Source organism: Tenebrio molitor, chromosome 6, assembly GCF_963966145.1.
Source record: "Tenebrio molitor chromosome 6, icTenMoli1.1, whole genome shotgun sequence".
Classification (NCBI taxonomy): Eukaryota; Metazoa; Arthropoda; class Insecta; order Coleoptera; family Tenebrionidae; genus Tenebrio; species Tenebrio molitor.
Genome location: NC_091051.1, coordinates 22338479 through 22340196, shown reverse-complemented (window position 1 = coordinate 22340196; position 1718 = coordinate 22338479). Strand labels below are relative to the sequence as shown.

Below are 1718 nucleotides of genomic sequence, written 5' to 3'. Positions count from 1 at the left end.
AACAATCGATGTGAGCATTGAATGGGTTATGTAGCGATTTGAAATGAATTTGCGCTAACTGCCGTGCACAACCCTGCAACCCTTCTACCGTCGTTATCGGCCAGTTGACCGGCTTCGTTCCGATCCCTAACCTTTTGACCGTTTCCTCACTGATGAAGTTAGACTAGGAGCCTGGGTCTAATAGCCCACGGCATCGCTGCCAGTTGCCCTGACCATCCCGAATTAAAATCTCCGCCGTTGCGAGTAGATTTTGTTTGGCTTTTCCGAATGATGAGTAAGTTATGAAGTCAATTTGTTATGAAGTCTGCACGTTATTTTCTACATGCAAAAGAGAATTATGTTTCTCCTTGCAGTACCGACATGCTCGCGATTTGCATTGTGCTTCGTGGCCTTTTCGGAAGCAGTTTTCGCAGACCTTCCATTTTTTGACCTGTGTGACGCTCTGCGCGATAATTGGTACAGTCCGTGTGCCTCTTTGCACATGTAGCACTGTATTTGTTTGTTTGTGCTAGCGTTGCACAGCGTCCTGTCCGTGCTGAAATGATTCGCGGAGGTCTTGTTATTTGATTTGGGCGTCGCGTTGTTGGTTTTTGCGCTCTGTTGCTCTGCGACGCTGAGCGATTCCAAAGTTACGCATTTTTTTTGCAAAAAGGATTTTAACGTCTCAACAGTCGGTGGATCCGGACCCAATTGAGCTTCCCATTCGCGCTTTGTGAAAAAGTCCATTTTCTGACTTATGATAGGTACTAATAAACCCGACCAATGTTCCGTGGGTTGCCCTAGATTCGTCAACGCTGCGAGGTTGACGTTGAAATCGTCAACTAATTTTCTCAGCGACTGATACGAGTTTTTCACCAACGGTGGCAGGTTTATTATGGCGTACGCGTGTTTTTGAATTATGAGTCGTTTGTTTTCAAATCGAGTGATTAGTGTTTCCCATGCTACCCTATAGTTTGCCTCTGAAACCGCAATTGATTCTATTGCCTTCAGGGCTTCGTCTTTTAAGCAACTTCTAAGGTAGTGGAATTTCTCGATACTCGTGTACAGATTACTATCATGTATCAACGCCCTGAATGTGTCGCGAAATGACAACCAATCCCGATAATTACCACTGAATGTGGGTAATTCTAGTACGGGCAATCTAACATTGCTGTTACCGGTACCATGGCTTGATACCGATGGGGTGAAGCCCGTCGCGTTAGCGATAGTTGCGGCTTCATTAACGGTGGCGGTTTCTATTTTCTCTAAAATGGTGGATTCAATGTTGTACGCGTTCTCAAAATCGGCGCGCTCGTTGCCTTGTAAGGCCGTTTCGTCGAGTATTTCGATTTGTAATTGAACCGCGTCAAATTCTTTGAATGCCTCCCGTAAATTCATGAGACGTGTTTTTACCTGGAAAATGTTACCGTCGCCGAAATCCCTTACGAAGTTAGATACACGCGTGACGGCGCTCTTGATTGTACCGCGACGTATTCTAAGTGATTTCAATTCTTGCTCGTTAGCCATGTTTTTTGGAAATGTACACACTAATCAACAGATAAAAAAGGCATGCACCTCGCTGTGGCTTCCTCGATGTCGATACGAGCACAAATTCCTGGAGCGCCCATTAGGCCCCCAAACAAACATTGTTATTTTCAGAATGTCTAAAGTAAGTGTACAGAAGTCAACGAATCCGTAAATGGATTTTACTGCTGACGGGAAAGTTATTTTTTGTCAAA

General features: G+C 44.7%; 1 protein-coding gene across 1 annotated transcript; it reads right to left on the bottom strand.

Moving 5' to 3' along the window:
* Positions 1–318: 318 nt before the first annotated feature.
* Positions 319–1506, bottom strand: LOC138133298 (uncharacterized). Its single transcript, XM_069051159.1, has one exon. The coding sequence runs from the start codon at positions 1504–1506 to the stop codon at positions 319–321; it is 1188 nt and encodes a 395-aa protein (XP_068907260.1).
* Between the last annotated feature and the right edge of the window lie 212 nt (positions 1507–1718).

Bases quoted from the DNA above. Each gene is read 5' to 3' on its own strand.
- LOC138133298 (XM_069051159.1), bottom strand. From the start codon at position 1,506: ATGGCTAACGAGCAAGAATTGAAATCACTTAGAATACGTCGCGGTACA.